A 22731-nucleotide genomic window follows, 5' to 3' on the forward strand; every position below is an offset into this window, starting at 1 on the left:
TATATGATAATACATCATTTGTTTTATTGAAACTATATTGTTTTCCTTTGCTCCATCAGATCTCCGATATCCAGGTGAACGGTCAGTCAGATGATATGACCGCCAAGGAGAAGCTGCTCTTGTGGTCTCAGCGGATGGTGGAGGGCTACCATGGCCTGCGGTGTGATAACTTCACCACCAGCTGGAAAGATGGCAGGCTCTTCAACGCCATCATCCATAAACACAGGTAGAAACTTCTTGTAAATAGAGAAAAAGTTCTTGGAGCTGAGGCTTGGTGTTTAATGTGTCCATTCTCAGGACACATTAAACCATGGTACTCATGTGAAAGAGGCGGATTTTTGAGGAAAAACTCCCAAAATAGTTAATAAAGTGATCTTAGTTCTTGAGAAATGACAAATATGCTTGTATCTCTGGGCCATTTATGAATTTCATCTCCAGACTTGCTTGCTGTATTTGCCATGTCAATCACAGACACCTTCTGCTCCTTGCCAGGTCTATAATTTATGCCCTAATTCCTAGCTTTTACCAAGTGATGTTTGACAAGAAACAAGATTAGTTATGCCATACTTAAAGGTATTCACCTGTTTGCACTTTCAAGTGACAACACACATGGGATTCAAAAAACTGTCATGCAATATCTTTAGAATTGCCGACCTATTGCAGCCTTCATACAAATACCTCTCAACCACATCAAATTCGGTTGAGTTTATGTCGTATAAGTCCAAGTATGCCCCAATTGGCGCTTATGAATAGAGTTCAAAACTAGAATCCTGTAATAAGGGCGTGTTGAATCTAATAGGATCCCCAGAGGGTGTGTTTTTCACATTCAGCTGCATAGCTCAGGTTCACCCTACACTACCAGACACAGATGACTCTTGAGATTAGAACAAACAAGGAGCGGTTTGTCTTCCCTCTCACTTGCAACTTAAACGTTATGATATACAGATTATTATTTGAACGGCACCGGGACAGTAAACAGAACACGTGGAGTGCAGTTGAAGCTCTCAAAGCTTGATGCGTGACATAAGATGGAGGGTGTTTTCACTGAGGAACGACTTTGCTAACCGTTGACTGGATAGTGAATCGCATTGGGAAAGAGTACCCATCTGCACCCTGTGTGAATGCACACGTTTCAAAGAGCGGGAAATTGAATCCAACGCAATGTTCAGTCTCAAGAAGAAGTTCCGCTCCAAGAAGAGTCGCAGCAGCTCGTCCAGCCACGGATCCGTCAGTGACCTGGAGGACCGAGTGGTCATGCTGTGTGAAGATGTGCCATCAGAGGTTTCTTTCGATTCGGGCCAGGGGTCCATCAGCCCTGGTGCCTGCTCAAGTGGTGGATCCCAAAGCGGAGATCTTGAACATGGCATGGAGCAAAGGCTCTCCACCCTAGACGGGTTTTCTTACAGAAAGGTGTTCGTCTCAGATGCCGAGCTTCCCTGGGGCCAGCCATGCTACCTGCTCTCCCAGACAGCCAAACAGTCGTATGAATGCTTTGGTTTTATTTGTTGTATTGAAACGAGAAAGCAAAGCAATTCTGCCTTTGCCTTTGTAGCTTTAGCAATTTAACTGATAATGTCAGTTCCTGCGCTTAATTCCTAGTAATTTTGTGTCCATAATTTAAAAAATTTGACTTGACTTTAGACTTTCAGGTTTTCATGTTCCTAAGAGGCTGCAGAGCATGTGTGTGCATGTATTTTTACAGTAATTGTTTTTGGCGCCTTGCAGTGATTGCTGTTGAGTGAGTACTTAGTCACATAAGACAGAGGCTTTTTTTCAAATCCCATGAAGAGAAATCCATCTTGCCTTCACCTGCCCAGGCTCTGGCACAAATGTTTACATAGCCTCCAGGTTTGGCCAGGCACTGTGCAGTTAAATATGTGATCTGCAAGTATGCGTCCAAATGAGATTTGGATGAAATTTCCATTTTAAAGGCATAATTCATACAGGTTGGATTTTTGTTCGCTAAAATGGAAAGTATTTCTTTAAAGGTGAACTAAGTAACTTTTTTACCTTAACTGAACAGCTTCAGAGTCATTGGAATGGTTATATTACTTATTTCGGGTTGAATGGTGGTCGTTTCGCACCCCCCTGGTGCCCGTGAGCGGAAAATCCGCACTTGCAACTTTGAGCCGGCGGGCCGCCGGCCGCCACGTCAGGAAGTATCGCGTGATATCAGGTCTCGCGATGTAACGAATTGCTTTACGGCCAAAAGAAATCTGCTAAAATGCTGTCATTATTGCGCTCCCTCACGCTGTTCGAACCCAAATGAAGAAGACGTTTTAAAGAATGTCCCATCTGCTTTGATGTCGTTGATCTACTTGCCTCTGGTGTCTGAGAATCGCCAACGAGTTTTTACAACAGTGTTGTCAAATATCTGTTCCGAAGCTGTGGGGGGAGCTCTAGAAAGAAACCTGTGAGCAAAAAGCGAGAATACAGCGAAGAAATCCCGAAATTACTGAGCCCTGCTTTAAACAAAGCAGACATTAAAATGCAAAATAATAGACTAAATAAGGAGAATCTGTTTTAAAATTCAAGTGTGTAGTCTTTTAATTTGAAATCTTGTCTAGAGTCTAGATATTTTTTTTCAATGTCCCCCTTTAACTGTATTTTGTGAATTCTGTCTTTCATTCTAGGCCGAATTTGATCGACATGAATAAGGTGTTCAGACAGACCAACCTGGAGAATTTGGAGCAGGCCTTCAGCATAGCAGAGAGAGACATGGGCGTCACACGCCTGCTGGATCCTGAAGGTAAACAAAGGGAGAAGATCCCTCTGGATTCTCATTCTTCTCTTTCATTGATAAATATAGTAGATCTTAGGGAATCTTAGTGGATTTAATGGACTTGTACAATATTCTTTAAGGCCTGTGAAACAGTTCTAATTGTTAAGTGATTTTACTTAAATTTTTTGCTGATGTTAAGTAATGTACACTACTGTTCAAAATGATTGTTTTTGAAAGAACTTAATGCTTTTATTCAGAAAGCATGCTTTAACTTGATCAACAAGACATTTATAACGTTCTTAAAGATTTCTACAAAAATAATCGTATTAAATTTGTTAAGTAGCTTTTGTTCTGTCATTTTATGAGTGCTGGGTAAAATATTATGTATGATTTTTAGTTTTATGTTTGTATGTTGTTTATGTGAAACTTTTTATGCTGCCATTTTGGCAAAGACTCCCTGGAAGAAGAGATTTAAATCTCAGTGGGACTATCCTGGTAAAATAAAGGATAAAAAATAAATAATAAATAAATAATATTACACAATAATACTGTATGATCAAATAAATGCAGCCATGGTGTGCATAAGAAACTTCTTTCAAAAGCTTTTAAAAATGTTACAGACCCCAAACTTTCGAATGATAGTGTATAATGATGGTAGTTTATTTTCCGTTTCTGCAGATGTGGACGTGCCACACCCAGACGAGAAGTCCATCATCACGTATGTGTCCTCTTTGTATGATGTCATGCCAAGGGTTCCTGACGCTCGTGATGGAGTCCAGGCCAATGTGAGTGTTTTGAAAATATAATTAAGAATGATGGGCCATTGATATTGTTATCTTTGATGTTTACATTTTTTTATTGACTTACAGGAGTTGGAGTTGCGCTGGCAGGAGTATTATGAGCTGGTGACCATGTTACTCCAGTGGATCAGGCATCATATTATCGTGTTTGAGGAACGCAAGTTCCCTTCTAGCTATGAGGAGATTGAGGTTAGTACCATGATCCTTAGGTTTAATGAACATATATGTGCATATATACATGTGTAATTATGATTTGGTGCAGTAATTCACTATTATTTACCAGCTAGAAGTGTTGGAAAATGTATAAAATAGCTATAATGTCAACCTTAATCAAGTATTATTTTGTGACCATAAATGCATACTTTTGTACTACAGAAAAGCATCCGAAACAATTTTAAAAAAGATAGTAAATTATGGTATGACCATTTTCCCTTCTGTTGTAGGTTCTTTGGCGTCAGTTTCTGAAGTTCAAGGAGTCTGAACTACCAGCCAAGGAGACTGACAAAAATCGCACCAAGCACATTTACAAGTCTTTTGAGGTAAATGAAATTTGTCACAGTAGTAATTGCCTTTTAAACAAGCATGTAGTACAGTCTGTTTGGGCTTTTACATGAGTTTTCTTAACATGTTTTTACCAAGATTTGACTTTATGCATGGGGTTTGTTTGGCACCAGGGTGCTGTGCAGGCGGGTCAGGTCAAGGTTCCCCCCAGTTACCACCCAATTGATGTGGAGAAGGAATGGGGCCGCCTGCATGTGGCCATTTTGGAACGAGAGAAACTGTTGCGCTCAGAGTTTGAACGGTGAGAAATCTGTATAATAACTTCTCATGGTTATTATGTGCAGTTATTCATTTGAATAATCCTGACTATTTATAGGGGTATTTTGCTATAATACTGTGGTTCAAAAAGTATTGTACTAAAGAAGTAAAATGTATGATGCCATTGATTTTGAAGAGAATCTAAGCAGTTTTAGTTACCTCATTCAAGCTACTGTACCTTGCAAGAAATAAATCAATTGACTTGCCCTAACAAGAAACTTCCACTAAACTAAGTGATAATTGTCAAATCTTGAACAATAATATTTTTTTTCTAAATTAACAAATGTGGAAGGACTCGACTTTACTTTTAAAATCATTTTTTTAATTGAATTACTTTTCCCCTCAGTTTTTTAGTTCGAAAAGCATTAAACTTTCATTACAGTTAAAGGGACAGTTCACCCAAAAAGGAAACTCTCCTGTATGAATTTATTTCTTCTGCTGAACACAAAAGATATTTTAAAGAATATGGGTAACCAAACAGTTGATTCTATCCCTTTAAGATGATTTTTTCATCAAAATAAACACATTACGTTTGTTATTAAATAGCATTTAGCACAAGAAACAGGGTGTCTCTTTTAAAAAGATTTGTCACAAGACAGACTCGCCGCTGCTCTGCAGAATGTTTATGAGCCTTATCAGTTACAGCAGCACTTCTTAACATCAATAGCTGATTCTGTGTGACTTCGCTCTGAAAAAACCTCTCTGGACTGGGATTTAGCATTATTAGGATTATTAGCGATGGCCTTTATGAATGACAGCCATGGACTGGAGTACCTGCTCCGTGAGAGGAGGGTGTGAGTGATTCAGCTGATGCTTTTCTGATTGATTGAATGTCGAATGCCTGTAAAGTCTGAATATTGTTTTATGTGGCCTTTGCCCAGTCATTTTATTCTTAATCTTGTAGTGAATTATGTAAAGAGTATTTGTGTGTCTGTTACATGTACAGACTGGAGCGTCTGCAGAGAATAGTCAGTAAGGTGCAAATGGAGTCAGGTTTGTGCGAGGAACAGCTCAACCAGGTGGAAACACTGTTACAAACGGTGAGATTGAAAGCCATTTATTCCTTTATTTGAATCCAAAGACCCAATTTTGAGAAGATAAACCTGCAGTATTTGTAAGCAAATTGCTTTAATTTAACTTTGCTTTTATTGCAGGACATACGTCTGCTGGGTGCGGGAAAGCCTATCCAGCACTCGTCTGAGATAGAGGCAGATCTGAACAAGGCTGAAAACATGATCCGATACCTTTTTAATGATGTGCAATTACTTAAAGATGGGCGCCACCTACAGGCAGAACAGATGTACAGGCGGTTAGTATGATATTCTGCTGTCATAACCTAAAGAAATAGAGTAACAGCTAGTACTATATTGTTTTTGCTCAGTACTAGTCTTTAGGTCTGAATGCAATGCTCATCAACCAAAAATATGAATATTGTACTTTATTTATTTACATAGGATAAACATACTGGTTAATTAACAATTATTAATAATATTATCTATAATAATATTCATATATCTAATAATATTTATAATAATTAAAATCTTATTTATTCTCATAGCAGCTTTAACTGTCGTCTCTTGGCTCTTTCAGGGTGTACCGTCTCCATGAGCGTCTGGTTAACCTGCGCAGTGAGTTTAATCTGCGTCTGAAGTCTGGCGTGACGGTGTCGCAGGTGCCCATGACCCAGATGTCCATGTCCCAGGTCTCCCACGTCCAAACGATACAGCAGTCTCCGCAGCGCGTAAGACCTGAGCTCGACGAAGTCACTCTCAAGTACATTCAGGACCTCCTGTCCTGGGTGGAGGAGAACCAGAGGCGCATTGATGGGGCAGAGTGGGGCGAAGATCTGCCCACTGTGGAGTCTCAACTCGGTAGCCATCGTGGCCTTCATCAGTCAATCGAGGAATTCAAATACAAGATTGACCGTGCACGGTCTGATGAGGTAATTTAAAGCATAATTTATAAGTAGTTCTGTAGTACTTTATCATATGAGTCATAAAATTGCCCATTGTACACTTTTGTAGCATTTATTGTGTTGCCTGAGGTCAACTAGATTTATTGCACCGTAATTGTGTGGTTGTGATGTTTTTGCTACAGTATCTTTAAGATTTTTATATGTAAATGACCTCTGTTCTGATTGGCTCGTTTATTTTCTTGTGAACTGAGGAACAATAGCATCGAGTGATGCACACTGGATACTAGAGTACAAACAATACTGTTCTCAATAAATCATACATTCTTTATTAAACAGTATTAATAATTCAAATTGGTTTATTAAACTCTGAATATGAGTTAAGAATGACTAAGACTACAATGAATGTTATATGAAAAACCAACATTATTTTCTCTCCTCTCAGAATCAGTTGACTCCAGTCAGTAAGGGAGCTTATCGAGAATACTTGGGCAAACTGGACCTTCAGTATGCCAAACTGCTGGTACGCTCTTAAATCTAGAACTAATACACACGGATCACTTTGTTGAATCTTAATTATGGATCCTAAAATATCTTTGTTCCAAACCCAATAACACAAAGCCTGATAAAAAAGAATGTTAATTTATGAGTTGCTTGTTGTTCCTCCTCAGAACTCATCCAAGTCACGCTTGCGGAATCTAGATCAGCTGCACGCTTTTGTTGTGGCCGCCACAAAAGAGCTGATGTGGCTGAACGAAAAAGAAGAGGAGGAAGTGAACTATGATTGGAGTGATCGAAACTCCAACATGACCGCCAAGAAGGACAACTATTCTGTAAGGCCACCAACACTTTTGAACATGATTCCACCTGCACTAAATTTACAGGTGGAATCATGTTCATGTTTTAATTGTAGAGAATCCTCTGAAATCATTTCATTGCATTTGACAGTGACAGTGGATGCTGCTTTGCTGTCTTGCAGGGTTTGATGCGAGATCTTGAACACAGAGAGAAGAGAGTGAACAATGTCCAGATGACCGGAGACAAACTGTTGAAAGATGGCCATCCTGCCAGGAAAACTGTGGAGGTGCACAATTTTACATTTAATAATTTGTGTATCTGTTAACCTTTGGCTTGCTTACTCTGGGACACTTACTGTAATATCCAGCAATATTACTGATTTAACTGCACTGACACTATCATATGAAAACAAAACTACAGCTGAATAACGACACTATTGTCTTCTGTCGAGCTGCATATAGCTGAAATGAACTTGTTTCATAATTGATGAATTTTACACAGTTATTGAACTAAAGTAAATCACCACATATATATATTCGGAGAGAATTGTTTGAAACTCCAGCTGTTTGTATTCTATTTCTCTTTAGGCTTTCACTGCAGCTCTTCAGACTCAGTGGAGCTGGATCCTTCAGCTGTGCTGTTGCATTGAGACTCATCTGAAAGAAAACACCGCCTACTTCCAGGTACATACAACAAACACGTATGCTTGTAAACAGTGGGTTTGCAGTTCACATCCAAGTAGACAGCCAAATAGATTTACTTCATCAGAATTATTTTGATCTCCAAAATTTCTGTTCTACAGTTCTTCTCAGATGTTAAAGAGGCTGAAGAAAGGATGAAGAAGATGGAGGACACGATGAAGAAGAAATATGTGTGTGACCGCTCAATCACGGTTACACGGCTTGAGGATCTGCTACAAGATGCAGTGGTGGGTGTTAATATGAGTGGAATTTTACAATCCTGTATATACCAAAATGTACATGAGCTTTTTATTTGACCATTAATTTTCATTGAGACCTTGTGTCTGAAATCAAATTCTTCTGTAAAACAGTATGCCTAAAGAGTATTATGTCAGAATACATAGTAGGTGAAAATTACCCAGATGACCTACTACTGAAGTGCACATTGATGGACACTTTACTATCCCATGAGACTACGGGAGAGGAGTTGTGAATGGTGGTGAAGTGATGCTGTAGGTCACATGATAGTAGTACGTCATTACTTATGCTTGTAATCACTGGGTTTGTAGTTCACATCCTAGTGACATTTACGTGAATCAGTTCATACTCTCTATTTCAGTGAGTTGATTAACTCAATTCAGTGCTTCGTTTGAGTCGTAAAAATTATTAACGCATTTGACGCACCCGCCCTGCCCCAGATCTACGTAGTTCATCTTACATTTCATAAAGTTGATTGGTTACAAACATGAATCAAACATACCTATAAATCCAGAGCAGAACTGTTGTGCATATCTGAGCAACACACAGTGGTGCATCGTTTCTGAATGAATCCGCGTTTTAAGCGAATCATTCGGGTGAACCAATGATTCAATGGCACATTCATAAAAAAAAACCTGTGTTTGAAAAACCCTTAAATAGGGCACTATTTGAGGGGACAGACATTTGTAGTGCTGTCCGAAACCATAGTGGACGTTATTGAGTGCACTCATTCAATCCCACAATGCACAGCAATAGCAAGTGTACAACCGATGTACGCTCAATGGCTAGAGAATTCCCATAATGCACTGTGACGTTCACGCCGTATGAATCTCGCCAGAAGATGGTGCCCGCAGCTAAAACAGCCATCCATCCATCCATTTTCCAAACCGCTGGTCCAATGTGGCTACAGCATTATATTATACATGTATAAATTCCTTTTTACTTGATTATTAAATTTTTTATTTAAGGTTTATACATGCTCGCTTCCATGTCAGAGTTACTACTGGAGCTGTCAGTTTGCTAAGTTTCAAATGATTATTAAACAGCAAGCACAAACTATGCAAAAGCTCACTCAGTGTCCGAATTCACTCACTTGTTTTCATTCACTCCCTCAAGTAGACTATATTAGTGGAGTAATGTAGGGAATAGTGAATGAGGGTACAGGGGGCGTTTTCGACATAGCCAAAGAGAGCCATTTACTTGAATCTGCCGTTTGAACGAATCGAATGAATGAATGTCTCAATGACTTGTTCATTTAGACATTTACCGCCTCTTGTTTAGAGTATCATCTCATTAAAAAAATAATTTCATATTTCCATATTAATAAAAAACCCATTACAGTTCACCCAAAAATGAAAATTCTGTCATTATTTACTCAACCTAATGGCCGTTAAAGCCTAAAAGTATATGTGTAATAAATTCTATGTTGAATCAAATAAAATATTTTTTATATGTCTATTTGATGCTTCTCTCATTTAACACCATAATGACTTTAAATTATCTTTTGTGGGTAATTTTTCATTTGATGTGCGATTAATTAATCGCCACATCATGTAATTATTTAGATTAAAATTTGTAATCGCTTGATCTGATATATATATGGTCAAAAGTTTACATACACCTTGCAGAATCTGCAAAATGTTAATTATTTTAACAAAATAAGAGGGATATAGCCCACAAGACAAAATAAAAATGTGATTTATAAAAACGACCTGTTCAAAAGTTAACATACACTTGATTCGTAATACTGTGTATCCTTACCTAGAGGATCCATGAGGGTTCCTGTTTTGTCCTGAGCAGTAAAACTGCCCTCTGTTCTTCAGAAAAATCCTCCAAGTACCGCAAATTCTTTGGTTTTCCAGAATCTTTTGCATATTTGAACCCTGCAGTATGATTTGAGATCCATCTGTTCACACTGAGGACAATTGAGAGACTAATACGCAACTATTATGAAAGTGAAACATACACTGATTCTCCAGAAGGAAACACGATGCATTAAGTGCCGGGGGTGAAAACTTTTATTTTGTCTTGTGGACTATATAAACGTTTTTATGTAAGATATAAAGATGTAAGATGTATTATATCTTATTCAAGACAGTACTAAATCAAAAATTTAAATGCGTTTTGTATGATCCCTTTTATTTTGTTAGAATAATAAACATTTTGCAGATTCTGCAAGGTGCATGTAAACTTTTGATCACGACTGTATATACATAGATAGATATATACATACATACATATGCAAATTTGTCTCTCTGGACATCAGGAGGAAAAAGAACAGCTAAATGAATTCAAGACACACCTGGAGGGTCTCAACCGGAGAGCCAAGACCATTATCCAGCTCAAGCCGAGGAACACCGCTCACCCCGTCAAGGGCAAATTACCCATTCAGGCTGTTTGTGACTTCAAACAAATGGAGGTAAAGCAGAGACACTGAGTCACTGTTTTTTTGCGTGTGTGTACATGGGTAATTCAAATAAAATGAATTATTCCTAGGGGCTCAAATTAAGAACACACAAACAACTCTTTGAACCGTGTGTTTATTTGCTTTCCTATATTCCAGTCCCTCTTTCAAAAAATGGATGAAGAAGTCACATGTGTGATCATGCTCTTGCTCACCATGGGTGTAATGTGTGATCTAGCGTGAATATCTTGCTATTACATAGGCTCAGCAATTAGCCTCACCCATTTGTTCTTGCTCTTAGTCACTGCAGTTATATTGTCATATACACAGTGCAATCCATATCACTGTCATCACTTCAAACTTAATTAACATCCTTAATTTTTTTTGGACCAGATCACGGTACACAAAGGAGATGAGTGTGCCCTGGTGAACAACTCCCAACCGTACAATTGGACAGTGCGAAACTCCAGTGGAAATGAAGCCACAGTACCGTCCATCTGTTTCATTGTCCCTCCCACCAACAAAGAAGCTATGGATGTCAGCTCTGGGTAACACAGTACAGCCTAATACTAGTGCACAAGACTAACCTCACTTGACTTCCCTTCCTTCAGTTGGCAGCACATTCAGATTCCACATACTTTTATCTATCTGGGAGACGAGATGTGTGGTTTTCTTGCGATGTTGCAATATAAACCAAATCTTTCTGATTAGTGTTTGGCTTTCCATCTTATCCTTTGATTTGTTTTTTAATCTCAGTATGGATGCGAGTCTGCAGAGGCTGATGGTTCTTTGGCAAAGGCTACATGTTGACATGAAGAGCCTGCTGTCCTGGCAGTACTACATGCGAGATATCCTGCTTATCAACTCCTGGAATTTTATCATGGTAACTAGCACACACAACCCTTTTTAGATGCGTTCAAAGACTTGATAAAAAATAGTAGAACCCAGGATGCACCTATATTAAAAGGCTGGTGCAAATAATTAATAATAAATGAATGGCCTAAAATTTCGTTATCATTTTGTGTAAATAACTGGACAGAAAAATCAGTATGAAAAATGAATACACTACCATTCAAAAGTGAAAAATGACGAGACTTTTACATTGTTAGAAAAACTTTCCAAAACTTTCAAATACATACTGTCATTTTGAATTTACTAATCATGAGAGAGAAAAAAACAATATTACACTGCACAACAGTTTTTAGCATTGATAATAAAAAGAAAAGTTTCTTAAGCACCAAATCAGCATATTATAATAATTTATGAAGGATAATGTGACATTAGGTAGACCAGGGTAATGGCTGCTGAAATTTTGAATTGTAATGATATTTCACAATATTAATGTTTTTGCTGTGTGTTTGATGTAATAAATGCAACCTTGGTGAGCATAAGAGTCTTCTTTCAAAAACGTAAAAGGTAGTGCATTCATTTTGAGTTTTGCTGAAGCTTACATTTAACAGTATTATTAAATTATTATCAGTGTTTTTTTTAACTGTATTAAATGTTTTGTCTAAAAACATTTTAACATGGACAATTAAATATTCAGTATCAGCCAATATATGTCTAATATCAATTGCTACGATAAATATAATCTGTAATATTGGCTTATAACTGAGATAAATTGATTATTGTGTATTATTTAATTGTATGCAGAGGCATACGAACTGAAAAGTTGCATTATAAACCTTATAAATTTACTCATGAATAGTAATTAGGTGACATTGTTTTCTAATTTTGTGTAGTTCAAGACTCTGAGAGTTGAGGAATATCGACTGACCCTGAAGAACCTGGAGCAGCACTATCAGGCCTTCATACGTGACAGTCAGGATTCTGAGCTCTTCGGTGCTGATGATCGCTTGCAAGCTGAGAACAGTTACAGCAAAGCCACTCAACACTATGATAACCTGCTACGCTCCGTTGAACAAGGTGGGTGTCCGATAAGGTCAGCTGGTTTGTTCAGATGTATAGAAACCATTCATCACTTTCACAGTTCAATGAAATTGCACACATACAAAGTCATCTTGGCCCCAGCAACACCCGTGTTGTAGCCCTCAAACCGTATTCACTTTATAGCCCTTAATTCTGTAATTGTGGACAAATGTGGGCACAGAGGACTCAGATGTGATCCTATTTTTTATTTATTATAAATGTTATATCACTGTCTTCGATAAAATTTTGTCTATCCATTTATGGTGTGTTTTTTTATTTTGGGGGTATTTTTGAATTTATTTACTTCAAAAAGTACCATATTTTCTATGTAAATTATGCTTTTTTTTTTTTGAGTGTGAGTTTTTGCCATGATGAGAATGTTGTACAGGATCAGCCCTTCATTTGTGTGTATGTTAGATATGCATTGTATTGGATCCATTGATTTATTTTTACAAAAAAACAAGAAGAATGCTCTAAATTACAGTTTTTCCCATTCATTTCTATGGGTGCCCATTTTTGACCCAAATACAAGATTAAGGAGTTTGTTTTTTTCACCCACTTAACATTGTAGAATTCAGTCAAAAAAAATTGTGTGTGTTCAGGAGGCAAACTTAGGAAAATTAGCTAAGTCTTGTACCGCTCAGATCAAGGGAAGTATTTTTTAAAAATAAATCTAAATTATTTTGCCCACATTTGTCCAGAATTCGGTTTTAGGGTTAAGACTTTAAGGTTTTTCTGAATGCTTGAAGCAACACAAAGGCATTATGACTTGTAGGAATTTCAAGATGGGGCTGGATAGGGCATTCCATCCAACTCCCATTATGACTGTGAGACTTATTTTTCAGAACATGTTCTCATCCAAAAGGACAGCGCACTGGGTAAAGATCCGAGAGTGGATTTTTTAACAAACTGTGAATGATATGTCCATGTCATTGTTTGTTTCATACTTTCATGTGCATTTTGTTCTAATCCACATTGACTCCAGGGATTTTTAGCATGTTTTTCACAGATTTTCTCACCATTTGACAGTTTGAAATGCAGTGTACTCACTTAAAAATGTGCAAATGAACTGATTTACTTGATCTTTAAGGTCTGAAACATTCTCTATGAAAGTACTTGAATGCAAATGCTTCTATAGATATGCAAGCTCGATTTCATGTGCCTATATATTGTATGGATACTGCATGGATTTAATGTTATTAAAGAAGAAACATTCTTAGATGTGTGTGCTTTTGCTTTTTTCTCTGTATTTTTTCAATATTTAAGAGCATTTCTTGAGCTTTTTTAACACAAAGTATGTCAATTATTTAGGGGAACAGGATGAGTCAGTGTGCAAGAGCTACATCACCCAGATAAAGGAGCTGAGATTGAGACTGGAAGGCTGTGAGAACCGCACAGTGAACCGCCTCAGACAGATGGTAGACAAGGAGCCTCTCAAAGCCTGTTCACAGAGAGCCACTGAACAGAAGGTCTGCATAAACACTGTATTAATATACATTATACCATTGAATCCATCAAGAAATGCCTTCAAATGTATATATATAACACATGAAGAGCCTGTGTACTGTATGTCTACTGCAATCATTAATTTTTTTATTTTTAATTAATTGAAATCTTAATATGTATTATTCAATGACTAAATCCTTGTGTATTCTCACGTCGTCCTACAGAAAGTGCAGACTGAGTTGGAGGGTATAAAGAAAGACCTGGATAAGATGGTGGAGAAGAGTGAAGCAGTGCTGGCCACATCTCAGCAGTCCAGTTCAGCCCCTGTCCTGCGCTCAGAAATAGACATCACCCAGAAAAAGATGGAGCACGCCTACAGTCTTTCTTCTGTGTATCTCGACAAGTGAGTTTCAAGTCCATTTTTTATACATATATACAGTATCCGTTCTAAAGTTTGGCTTAGGTAAGCTGTTTTAATGTTTTTGAAAGAAGTCGCTTATGCTCACCAAGGCTGCCTTTATTTGATCAACGATATAGTAAAAGCTGTAATGATGTGAAATATTATTACTATTTAAAATAACAGTTTTATATTTTAATGTATTTTAAAATGTAATTTATTCCTGTCAGAGGCGGACAGAGTACACAGCTACATTACTTGAGTAAAAGTACAGATACCCCTTGCTAAATTTTACTCAAGTACAAGTAAAAGTACTACAGTCAGATGTCTACTTAAGTAAAAGTACTAAAGTACTTGTTTTTAAAAGTACGTGAGTATCAAGAGTACAAGAGTACATTTTCTAAATATTGCATTACTACTGCCACAGTGCTTACATTGGTAAACACAGCAAACACTTGAAGCGAAAACTATCATTAACTTGTTCAGAAAATTGAAATAGTCTGGCGAGGTGGGGCCACGGGTTGACGGGAAGACTCATGAATATTCATTAGGGAAGTCATCCCTGATTGGTCTGATGACCTACCCCTAAACCTACCCATCACTGGGGGTCTTATGACCTCCCTAACCCCGCCCCTAAGCCTACCCGTCACTGGGGTTAAGACCAATCAGGGATGACTTCCCTAATGAATATTCATGAGTCTTCCCCTACCATCCTGGGGAAAAAAAATATCGCTCCCGGGATGGACCTGCTGCGTCTTCATCCATTGTTTAGTCCATGGTTTCATATCTAAATCTGACCATGGAGTTGACTTTGGCGGAAAGCTGAAGGTGATTGCTAATAGGCTGTCCCAATCAGTGGCGCCTGCACAATCCAATCACATTTGAGAGGTAAACAACAAATTGAGGGTTTCCGAGATGTTTCTTTTTTCCTTTTTTTTTTTTTAGAAGAAGTAACGGGTACTCACAGTTATGGATAGAAATGTAGTGGAGTAAAGAGTACAATATTTGCCTCTCAAATGTACTTGAGTAAAGTCATGAGTACTCCCCAAAAATGATACTCGAGTAAAGTACAGATCCCTCAAAATTGTACTCAAGTACTGTACTCAAGTAAATGTACTCCGTTACTGTCCGGCTCTGATTCCTGTGATGGCAAAGCTGAATTTTCAGGAGCCATTATTCCAGTCTTTAGCGTCACATGATCCTTCAAAAATCATTCTGATATGCTGATCATCAATGTTGAAAACAGTTGTGCTGTTTATTTTTTTGGTGGAAACTGTGATACTTTTTACATGATTATTTGATGAGTATAAGTTCAATAGAAAGTAAATAGAAATAGCATTTTTTGTAACTATATAAATCTTTTTCTGTCACTTTCAATGTAATGCATCCTTGTAGAAACCCCAAACTTTTGAACTTATTTAGATTGAAGTATCCAATAGAAATGTTTTTTTTACTTTTCCACTCTGTCATCTTTTTGTCCTTCCCATATAAAATTATGCTGATCCTATTATTTTTGTCCATAAAGGCTGAAGACCATCGACATGGTAATCCGCAGCACACAAGGAGCAGAAGACATTCTCAATAAATATGAGAACCAGTTGCGGGATGTGAACAAAGTTCCTGTTAATGAGAAAGAGATTGAGGCCACTCAAACACAGCTCCAGGTACATTGTCTCTCGCGCAATAACCCAGTTATGCATGAAATTGTTTACCACTATAAGCTCAAATCATACATGACCTCACAAACTTGTTAATGTTCTTCCCTTCTTTTTTGACTCTAGAAACTGCGCTCAGAAGCGGAGGGAAAGCAAGCTACGTTTGACCGCCTGGAAGAGGAGCTTCAAAGGGCTACAGCGGTGACCGACCGTATGTCTCAGCTGCACAGTGAACGTGACATAGAGCTGGAGCACTACAGGCAGCTGGTGGGCAACCTGAAGGACCGCTGGCAGGCTGTGTTCGCTCAGATTGAGCTGAGGCAGAGAGAACTTGACCTTCTGAGCAGGCAGATGCAGGCTTACAGACAGAGCTGGGACTGGCTCATCCGCTGGATAGCAGATGCCAAGCAGAGGCAGGACAAGCTCCATGCTTTGCCCATTGACAGCAAAGCCCTTCAAGAGCAGCTGACCCAGGAGAAGGTATCTATCCATCCATCCATCCATCCATCTGTCGGTCAATCTGAAATGCAGTGTTTTAATTAATTTTCTGTTCTCAATGCTTTATATAATGAATCATATAATATTTTGCTAGAAAATCATGTTAATAATCTTTTTATTTACGTCATGTCCATTATTTGTACAGAAACTGCTTGAGGAGATTGAGAAGAACAAGGACAAGGTGGATGAGTGCCAGAAATATGCTAAAGCATACATTGATGCCATAAAGGTGTGTACATATTTTACAACACCGCATACATATTTTACTCATATCTAAATGATTTATGAGTAGCACTCTGACTGAATGTTCTCATCCAGGATTATGAGCTCCAGCTGGTGTCTTATAAAGCTCATGTGGAGCCCATCGCTTCCCCTCTGAAGAAGACCAAAATGGAGTCTGCATCTGATGACATCATTCAAGAGGTACCCTAGATATCTGATATCCACCTGTCTTTGGCTCTTAATCTGCTATATGCATTCATTTACATACACTATGCACTTAACTTATACGGTTCTACTTGGGCTTTTATTTATTGATCTTCTTTGACATGCCAAGTAACTTCAAAAATATCTTTCAGTATGTGACTCTGAGAACACGCTACAGTGAGCTGATGACTCTTTCGACCCAGTATATTAAATTCATAATTGAGACACAGCGCCGCCTAGAGGATGAGGTGGTAAGTATCAAAACCTAAAGTCTTAGTATTCTAGCACTAACTTTAACTCACTAACTTGATCCTTTTGTAGTTTAATTTGTGTATGTATGGACACATGAAATATGTTTTTATTTCACTGTACAAACCATATGAGACACAGTTACATTTTTATCTTAAGTTATCAAAGAGTAACACAATAGTGAAGTTGAAATATGCTATTGTTGGCCGTGTGCTAAAGGTTAAAGTTCTGGAAATCAAAAATGTAACAGATTGAGCTGCTCACCTAGGCCTTCAGTAATATAAATGCTAGTGGTGCAGCACATTCCATTTCTTTCACAATGTATGTCTTTCATTATGTGTTTACTACTATGGAGGTGTTTTAATATTTCTTCCATTATAGTGAGCTCTCAGTCTGAAGCAAACTTAAAATATGCTGTTAGTTAGTGCATGGTGCAACGTACCAGTGATGCCACATTGTTTCGCTAGTTTAATTTCCTGGTTGGATTCTGTCTGCTGCTTAGCTGCATTCTTACCCATCATTTCTTTGTACACTATTTGTTGATTTTCCCTCTGAGTATGCTTCAGCCTGACTGTCAGCCCTTCTTCTGTAGCTGTTTTCTGCTCAATTTTGGTTTCCATTTTCCTTTCTAACCTTTATTTTCTTGTCTGCTTCTCTAAACTGCTTGCCAGTGCTTTATCATGATGAATGTTTGTCATGTTTGGGCGCTAAAGAGGTAAATTGTCCACAAAAGTGCATGTTCATCCTTTTCCAGTCCCTTGTTAATTACATTTGCATTTTTGCCATTATTAAGAAATATGTTAACCAAAATATGCACAAAAATATGCATTAATATATATTATTGGATTTGTCAAAATCTACACTTTGGCATTCATCAGACCTGTTTTTCTTCTTTTCCCCCCTTATGGTCTAGCATTATTTAAACATTATTTAATAAGTCTCATTCTTTCTTTGCTGCATCACTAAGCTGTTCTGTTGTAGGCATGATAATACTATGAATATACATTTTCAAATATTCTTTCTTCATTGACCCTTTATAATAATAGTTTGTAATTTATTAAAATGTTAAATTTCCATATTTTATTTCCATATAAAGGGAATCCAAAACACATTCTGTAACCCTTTTCACTCTAATGTAAAATATATTAAAAACCACAAATCTTCAGTCTTCAAAATGACAGGGTAGAGTTTTAAAGTTTTTATTCATTTAAAAAATGTATCCAGTGATAACACCTCATTAGCATGAAACCATTCGATATTCCAGCTGTAGTGGTGTTTTGTGAAGTGATTGTGTCTCATTTTGTGTACCAAACATTGTGACTTTATATAATCCTTAATAAAATAACTACTTAAGTTGTTTTTCTGTTTAGCATAGCACCCTGTAACTTTGTCCATGTACTTGCATTCGCATGTACGTACATGCACTTATAATATCTAACACTTAAATATTTAACTTTGTTTCTATTTCCCCTAATATTTACCTTCACTAATACAGAAAGCTGCCGAAAAACTTAAGGAAGAAGATAGAAAAAAACTGGCCGAGATGCAGGCCGAGCTAGAAAAGCAAAGGCAGTTAGCTGAATCTCACTCAAAGGCTATTGCTAAAGCAGAACAAGAGGCGAATGAGCTGAAGACGAAGATGAAAGATGAAGTCAGCAAACGACAGGACGTCGCGGTCGATGCTGAGAAACAGAAGCAAAATATCCAACGAGAGCTTCAGGAGCTCAAAAGCCTTTCTGAGCAGGAAATCAAGTCTAAGACTCAACAGGTAGAGGAAGCCCTCCACAGCCGGACCAGAATTGAAGAAGAAATCCATATAATCCGACTCCAGCTAGAGACGACGATGAAACAAAAAAACACTGCTCAAACAGAGCTTCAACAGCTCAGGGAAAAAGCTGCAGATGCCGAAAAACTTCGAAAGGCAGCACAGGATGAGGCAGAGAAGCTTCGGAAGCAAGTTGCCGAAGAGACTCAGAAGAAACGCCAGGCAGAAGAGGAGCTTAAACTGAAATCAGAGGCAGAAAAGGAGGCTGCCAAAGAGAAGAAGAAGGCACTTGAGGATCTTGAGAAGTTCAAGCTTCAAGCTGAGGAAGCTGAGAGGCACATGAAGCAAGCAGAGCTGGAAAAGCAAAGACAGATTCAAGTGATAGAGGAAGTGGCTAAGAAGACTGCAGCCACTCAGCTTGAGAGTAAACAAACATCATTGACAGCAAAACTGGAAGAATCACTCAAACATGAACAGGTGATGGTCATTCAACTGCAGGAGGAGGCAGAACATCTCAAAAAGCAGCAAGCTGAAGCAGATAAGGCAAGAGAGCAGGCAGAGAAGGAGCTAGAAACATGGAGACAGAAGGCTAATGAAGCGCTCCGGCTCCGGCTCCAGGCTGAAGAAGAGGCCAATAAGAAAACTACAGCTCAGGAGGAAGCGGAGAAACAGAAAGAGGAAGCCAAACGGGAGGCAAAGAAGAGAGGAAAAGCTGAGGAGGCTGCCCTTAAACAGAAAGAGACTGCTGAAAAGGAACTGGAGAACCAAATAAAGATGGCTGAAGAAACAGCTAAACAGAAGCTTGCTGCAGAGCAAGAGCTTATTAGGTTAAGAGCAGATTTTGAGCATGCTGAACAACAGAGAACTGTCTTGGATGATGAGCTCCAGCGTCTCAAAAATGATGTCAATGCCGCTGTTAAACAGAAGAAGGAGCTTGAGGAGGAACTGGTCAAAGTTAGGAAGGAGATGGAAGTTCTACTACAGGTAAAATCCAAAGCTGAGAAAGAGTCTTTGTCAAACACTGAAAAGAGCAAACAACTACTTGAATCTGAGGCTGCCAAGATGAGGGAACTGGCTGAGGAGGCAACTAAACTGAGGTCAGTTGCAGAAGAAGCAAAGAAACAGAGGCAAATTGCAGAAGAAGAAGCTGCCCGTCAGAGAGCAGAGGCTGAGAAGATCCTCAAAGAAAAGTTAGCTGCTATCAACGAGGCAACCCGTCTAAAAACTGAGGCTGAGATCGCTTTGAAAGAGAAGGAGGCTGAAAATGACCGCTTAAAGAGAAAAGCCGAAGACGAGGCCTACCAGAGGAAAGTTCTTGAAGATCAAGCGGCTCAGCACAAGCAAGCAATTGCAGAAAAGATCGATCAGCTCAAGAAGTCTTCAGACACTGAGCTCGACAGGCAAAAGAAAATCGTTGAAGAAACCTTGAAGCAGAGGAAAGTGGTGGAGGAGGAGATCCACATTCTCAAACTCAATTTCGAAAAGGCTTCAACTGGCAAACAGGACCTTGAACTTGAGCTCAACAAACTGAAGGGCATCTCAGAGGAGACACAGAAGAGCAAAGCGAAGGCTGAAGAAGAAGCAGAGAAATTCCGAAAACTTGCTTTGGAAGAGGAGAAAAAAAGGAAAGAGGCAGAGGCCAAGGTGAAAAAAATCCAAGCTGCAGAAGAAGAGGCAGCAAGACAACACAAAGCTGCTCAAGAGGAGGTTGAGCGTCTAATAAAGAGAGCAGAAGATGCCAAAAAGCAGAAAGAGATTGCAGAGAAAGAAGCCGAGAGGCAGATCATTTTAGTCAAAGAGGCTACACAGAAGTGCTCTGCTGCTGAACAGAAAGCCCAAAATGTTCTTCTCCAGCAAAATAAAGACAGCATGGCGCAGGATAATCTCAAGGAAGAGTTTGAAAAAGCAAAGAAACTGGCACAAGATGCAGAAAAGGCTAAAGACAAGGTTGAGAAAGAGGCTGCCTTGTTGCAGAAGAAAGCAGAGGAAGCTGAACGTCAAAAGCAGGCAGCTGAGGCTGAAGCTGCCAAACAGGCCAAAGCCCAGGAAGATGCTGAAAAACTGAGGAAGGAGGCTGAAAAGGAAGCTTCCCGGCGGGCTGAGGCAGAGGCTGCTGCTTTAAAACAAAAACAAGAGGCTGATGCTGAAATGGCCAAGTACAAAAAGCTTGCAGAAAAGACCCTGAAGCAGAAGTCTTCAGTTGAGGAGGAGTTAGTGAAGGTTAAATTGCAACTTGATGAGACAGACAAACAGAAATCTATCCTTGATGATGAACTTAAGCGACTCAAACAAGAGGTCAGTGATGCTATGAAGCAGAAGGCTCAAGTAGAGGATGAGCTCTCTAAAGTTAAGATTCAGATGGAGGACTTACTAAAACTGAAACTTAAAATTGAAAAGGAAAACCAAAAGCTTATGAAGAAAGATAAAGACAACACAAAGAAACTCCTTGAGGAAGAGGCTGAGAACATGAAAAAACTGGCTGAGGAGGCAGCACGGCTTAACATTGAGGCTCAAGAAACTGCAAGATTACGGCAAATTGCCGAGTCAGATCTTGCCAAACAGAGGGAACTGGCTGATAAGATGCTGGAAGAGAAAAAGCAGGCCATTCTTGAGGCGACAAAACTGAAGGCTGAAGCCGAAAAGCTCCAGAAACAAAAAGATCAGGCACAGGTAGAGGCTCAAAAGCTGTTAGAGGCCAAAAAGGAGATGCAGCAGCGTCTGGAGCAGGAGACTGTAGGTTTCCAGAAATCTTTAGAGGCTGAACGCAAGCGGCAATTAGAGATTACCGCAGAGGCTGAGAAACTAAAAATCAAGGTGACGCAGCTAAGTGATGCTCAGTCAAAAGCAGAGGAGGAAGCCAAAAAATTCAAGAAACAAGCTGATGAAATCAAAACCCGTCTGCTAGACACTGAAAAACAGACTTCCGAAAAATACACTGTTGTTGAGAAACTGGAAGTACAGAGACTGCAGAGCAAAAAAGAGGCTGATGATCTGCATAAAGCAATTGCAGAGCTTGAGAAAGAAAAGGAGAAATTGAAAAAAGAGGCTGCTGACTTACAAAAACAATCAAAAGAGGTATTGTGTTATATGTTGTAGTACTGCAATCTAGTGCTTTATATATTAGCCTTAAACACCTTAATTAACAATTAACAGTTTTATACAATTTCTGAACCTTTGTTCATGTACATTGCATGTTACCAGTCTCAGTGATAACAAAGCCTGCAATTGTTATGAACAAAGTTGTTCTGGTCCCCTTTAACACTAGTGTCCATGATGTATTTATTTAGTTTGCAGTTATGTTGTGCAGCCTATTTGCACATTGTTGGTATCACTATTTATTTTAAAATAGTTTCTAATGTCTGTAACTTGGGCACTATAATGTATTGTAATTTTCCTAAAATGTCCATATTTACCTATTAATTCAACAATGAACTAAATATATTTCAGCTGTTAATTAATACCTTTAATTAATATCTATTTTAGTATGCTGTGAAGTTGTCATATTTACATAGTGTATTGTATTCTTTTGATTCTGTCATTACAGTGAAATCTGCTATCATTTACTCGCTTCTTCTGTGGAACTCAAACAAAGATAATATGAAGAATATATCTGTTTTTCCTATGCAATGAAAGTCAATGGGCTCCAATATAATTTTCACCCGCTTTGACATTCATTGTATGGACATAAACAGGTTAAAACATTCTTCAAAATATTTTGTGCTCTGCAGAATAAAGTACGGTTAGGTTTGTGACGACATGAGTGTGAGTAAATGATGATAGAGTTTTCATTTGTGGGTAAAATATAACTTTAAGATATGCATGTACTTAACTGTCATTTCAATGATCACTATAACCACAGAATCAAATAGACACAATACACTATATAAATGTGACATCACAGCATACAACAGAGATCAATTAAAAAGTACACTGACAGGTGCAAGTTATGGTGTAATTATAAGAGAAATAATTA

At 38.4% G+C, this 22731-nt stretch overlaps 1 protein-coding gene across 23 annotated transcripts in view; it reads left to right on the top strand.

Annotated features, from left to right (window-relative positions):
• Positions 1-22731, top strand: part of pleca (plectin a) — a 112940-nt gene that overhangs the window by 81470 nt on the left and 8739 nt on the right. For 15 of the 23 annotated variants that reach the window (XM_084131869.1, XM_084131886.1, XM_084131872.1 and 12 more), the window contains 27 exons: positions 60-226; positions 2634-2749; positions 3401-3507; positions 3592-3711; positions 3966-4061; positions 4197-4324; positions 5288-5381; positions 5496-5650; positions 5932-6283; positions 6699-6776; positions 6925-7086; positions 7233-7337; positions 7639-7734; positions 7854-7979; positions 10256-10408; positions 10787-10941; positions 11150-11276; positions 12136-12319; positions 13168-13200; positions 13634-13791; positions 13993-14171; positions 15691-15829; positions 15947-16300; positions 16464-16547; positions 16637-16741; positions 16897-16995; positions 18489-21833. In XM_084131869.1, the coding sequence (XP_083987995.1) occupies positions 60-226; positions 2634-2749; positions 3401-3507; positions 3592-3711; positions 3966-4061; positions 4197-4324; positions 5288-5381; positions 5496-5650; positions 5932-6283; positions 6699-6776; positions 6925-7086; positions 7233-7337; positions 7639-7734; positions 7854-7979; positions 10256-10408; positions 10787-10941; positions 11150-11276; positions 12136-12319; positions 13168-13200; positions 13634-13791; positions 13993-14171; positions 15691-15829; positions 15947-16300; positions 16464-16547; positions 16637-16741; positions 16897-16995; positions 18489-21833 (7017 nt within the window). The remainder of the gene's footprint in view (positions 1-59; positions 227-2633; positions 2750-3400; positions 3508-3591; positions 3712-3965; positions 4062-4196; positions 4325-5287; positions 5382-5495; positions 5651-5931; positions 6284-6698; positions 6777-6924; positions 7087-7232; positions 7338-7638; positions 7735-7853; positions 7980-10255; positions 10409-10786; positions 10942-11149; positions 11277-12135; positions 12320-13167; positions 13201-13633; positions 13792-13992; positions 14172-15690; positions 15830-15946; positions 16301-16463; positions 16548-16636; positions 16742-16896; positions 16996-18488; positions 21834-22731) is intronic. The other 8 variants (XM_084131885.1, XM_084131880.1, XM_084131876.1 and 5 more) reach the window with 1 other exon arrangement.

This window comes from Abramis brama, assembly GCF_963993115.1.
Source record: "Abramis brama genome assembly, chromosome: 12".
NCBI lineage: Eukaryota > Metazoa > Chordata > Actinopteri > Cypriniformes > Leuciscidae > Abramis > Abramis brama.